General features: G+C 28.6%; 1 protein-coding gene across 1 annotated transcript; it reads right to left on the bottom strand.

Moving 5' to 3' along the window:
• Nucleotides 1-3022: 3022 nt before the first annotated feature.
• Nucleotides 3023-3888, bottom strand: LOC107422594 (B3 domain-containing transcription factor VRN1). Its single transcript, XM_060815366.1, has 2 exons — nucleotides 3365-3888; nucleotides 3023-3272 (listed from the first exon to the last, which is right to left on the bottom strand). Exons 1-2 carry the CDS (start codon nucleotides 3886-3888, stop codon nucleotides 3023-3025), a joined length of 774 nt encoding a protein of 257 aa, XP_060671349.1.

Genomic DNA, 3888 nt, shown 5'->3' with positions numbered 1-3888 from the left:
ATAAAGCCCTTAATTTCTGTGTGTTATATTATTATTACTTGAACAAGGTGGTTATTATCTGAGGAAGATATTATTGGAGTGAGTGGCCCAAAACAGGGTTTTGCAATTCTTTCCACACAAAGAAGATTCAGCATTGGATGGCCAACCCAAAAGTCTTTTGCAATTCTTTCCACACAAAGAAGATTCAGAATTGGATGGCCAACCCAAAAGTCCAACTCTTTTACCAAGCTAGTAGAAGGGGACGAGGGGCAGTGACTTTATTTCGTCGTTATATATGTGCGTGTACGACCCTAGCTAGTTGTCATTCTTTGCTTCTACATCACAAAAATAAAAAATCTTTTCTCACTGCTAAAAATATTATTACTAATATAATTACTTCAGAAGAGGTAGTTATTTAAGTAATTAATATATTTTAATGAAATCATAATCCATAAAAAATTGACCAAGGTCATATCATTCATTTTTAGAGGAATGGCTTGATTGCCTAACAATCATTTAATAGCCGAGATGGCTGCTAAAAATCTTTTATACTGCAACAAATCCGTATATAGTAAATGAAATAAAAAGCTTCTAATAATTAATTTATGTAAAATAAATAAAGAAAAGTTAAAAATATATAAAATCTGTTTTTTATTTTTATTTTTTGGTTAACGTATAAAATCAGTTAATACTATCATTATATAATGACAACTAATCATATATTATGTATATTTGTCTTATTTAGAAAAGAAAAAAAAAATCTATATTTGTTTCAACTCTGTGGTCCCAAAATTACACCAAATAGTTTTGTCATGTTATAGTTTGCTTTACTTTCCCTTTTTTTAGAGGAAGATTGCGTGTTATTTTAGGCATTCAATCTGCCTGTTAGACTTATATATGCAACCAAGCAAATTTGTCAAAGTTTCTAATTTTGATAGGTTGTTTTTTTTTTTTTTTTTTTTGGTGGATGCTTGGTAACTCTTTTTCTGGAAATTATGAGTCATTATTCTCTGGATGATACATATTCAGTTTAAACAATTAAGGATGGAGCAATTCTTATACCATCAACTTAAAAAAGACGAAAAGGGAAAATCAAAATACAAAAAACTATAAAATATTATTCAGAAGCTTGACAAACTGTTTATGATGCTAGAGTTGTCAGCAACTACTTTGAAGATTCTGTTTTCCTCTGCCTCTTTTGTGGTGCTTTGTTTCCATAGACCTGTGTAATAGCATTAATTAGTAAAATTCAAAATATGTAATTAAATTTTGTTTAAGTAGCGCCACAAAATCTCGCCAGCGTTCATTCACATATTTTCCAACAAAGTTTCTCTAAAAAGGTTGGAATTTTTAAGAAGTTTTAGAAGCCAACTTGTTTTTATTTTTTTTTTATTTTTTTTTTTTTTTTGGGTTGAAATTCAGCATCTAAAACTCTCTTTTAAAAAGTTAAAATTTGTAATCTTCCAGAAAATTCAACAAAAAGCAATAGCAAACTAGGATAGATTATAAATTCTTGAAGTTAATATATATATATATATATATATATATGTGTGTGTGTGTGTGTGTGTATTTTTCCCCGCTTGAACAAAAACACATTGCCACAATTTTACATTGCCTCCGAATTTGGCATGTTCTTTTTTTATTTTTTTATTTTTCTATATATATATATATATATATATTATATATATATATATATAAATGATTAAAAGTACATCTCTAGCTCTTTGGCAATCTCCATCGTATATGGGCTAGCTCTTGGACCCACCCATTGACCAATTGGGCTACTAAGCGCCCTATTCTCCACGACGTTATTGGCACGGCTTTATCAGTGCCTGATGCGGATTTTGTTTTCTTTTTTTTGTTTTTTGTTTTTTTTTTTTTTTTCATTAGCTTAATTAAATAGAAAAATTCTTGTTGTAATATCAAATAAATTATATATAATTTTATTATAAATTTATATTTTTATCTTCATTCAAAATAATTATTAAGAAAATTTACTAATTAAATATATTTATATTTAAAAATATAGAATTAAATATTTTAAATCGTATTCAAAAATATGTGATGAACATTTTAAATATATTTAAATATATATAATCAAATATTTTTAAATACGAATATCTTAGATATGTTTAAAAGTATATGATTGAATATTTTAAATACGTTTAGAAATATATGACTGAACGTCTTCATATACAAACATTTTAAATATATTCAGAAGTATGGAACTGAACATCTCAAATTTGTTCAGAAGTATACCATTGAACATCTTTATAGACGTCCATAACTTTAATACCAAAAACTCCAAAAAATATTTTTTTTTTTCATTACCCAAAGATGTTCTAATTAGAAAGAAAATTTTGTTGAATTTCTATGACTATCAATTTCGTTCAAAATCATAGTGAAAAGTTTTTGTATAGTGTTATTTGATTTGCAAGTGATTTTTGGTAAAAGAAAAAAAATATATTTTTATTCTTAGCTAAAACTTTATGAATTATGGATATTTTAAATATTAAAAATATTATATAAAGTTATATTATATTTTTTATATATTTAAATAGTAATATATACAGAACAAGTTCTTTTATAATTGTTAAAAAAAAAAATCTCAATTAAATATTATCTTAAGAATAAGTGTTTTTTTTTTTTTTTTGATTGGACAGTTAACGTAATTTTGTTGGGATACTGGGCTTTGTGTCTTCTTGAGAACCAAAAAAATATCAGAACACGAAGAAATCGTCCAGTCCACACAGTAGGACACACGCACAACACACAGAGATTTAATGTAACATATATGCCTTCGTAAACAAATTCCTAATAGACTTCCATCAAGATGAACAACAACTACAACAAAGTCTTGAAAACCCATTTGAGTATTGATTGGATATTATCAGTAATTAAACAAAACATCCAATTAATAAATTAGATAGTACAGACAATTTATGTAGCTTAGCCTTAACACACAAATAATACATCCGAAAAACGCAAGTTCAAAAACTTAAAAAAATATTCACTTTTAAGCAAATCTTTTCCTTCAATGTGCCTATTCAGCTGCACGGTATATTGAAATTTTAAACAAAATGCCATTCTTCTTCATCAGCTCAAATACACAGACATCACCTTCCCTCAGGGTGTTGTCTGTCTTAAATGCACTCCATCCTCTGCTAATTTTCATAGGCCATCTTTTTTTGTGTATTGGGGTGCACCTCACAAGCCACTGCTTCTTTCCACTAGTAGATGTTTTAAGAGTTCTGTATTCTGAGCAGTTCTTCGTGTACTTCTTGATAAATTCTCTGCAAAATATATAGTTGGAAATAGCTTATATAAGAAAGCACGCATGTTATTTGTAACGAAACAAACAGAAGACTTAGAATTAATAACAAACAAAAATTTAATTGTATATGTGTAAACATGTATGGGGCTCACCATGTAGTTATGGTGTTCTATTTCACATTTCTGCAAGACAACCATGAAACATGGATTTGTACGCTTGCATTTTTTAGCAGCTAGAAATGCCCTCTCATTTTCCTTTGAAATCTTAATTTGAGAGAAATTTTGACTGATAAACACTTGTCCATCTTCATCTTTTGCTGACAAATGGTCACCTAAGGAATGCATCTTCTTCCTTTTTCTGCCTTGTTGGATTACAGATTCATTGATGAAGATTGTTCTGTTAGATGAAAAGCAAGGATTGAGTTCGAAATCCACCACCACCTCCTCCTCGTCATCATTATTCTGGTCATCACCACCACCATCACCACCACCACTATAATCATCGTCTTCATCATCAACATCATGTTCAGTTGCCCTCACACTTTTTTTTGAAATCTTAGTGTGAAAGAAATTTTGACTGATAAACATTTGTCCATCTTCACGTTTTGCTAGCAAACGATCACCTGAGGAATGCAT

This window comes from Ziziphus jujuba, chromosome 3, assembly GCF_031755915.1.
Source record: "Ziziphus jujuba cultivar Dongzao chromosome 3, ASM3175591v1".
NCBI classification, from domain to species: domain Eukaryota; kingdom Viridiplantae; phylum Streptophyta; class Magnoliopsida; order Rosales; family Rhamnaceae; genus Ziziphus; species Ziziphus jujuba.
Note: the sequence above shows the minus strand (reverse complement) of the source record. Positions and strands in the feature narration are given on the sequence as shown.

Bases quoted from the DNA above. Each gene is read 5' to 3' on its own strand.
- LOC107422594 (XM_060815366.1), bottom strand. From the start codon at position 3,888: ATGCATTCCTCAGGTGATCGTTTGCTAGCAAAACGTGAAGATGGACAA. The intron at 3,273-3,364 runs GTTTGTTATTAA...TATATTTTGCAG, and splicing joins ACATATACAATTAAATTTTT to AGAATTTATCAAGAAGTACA.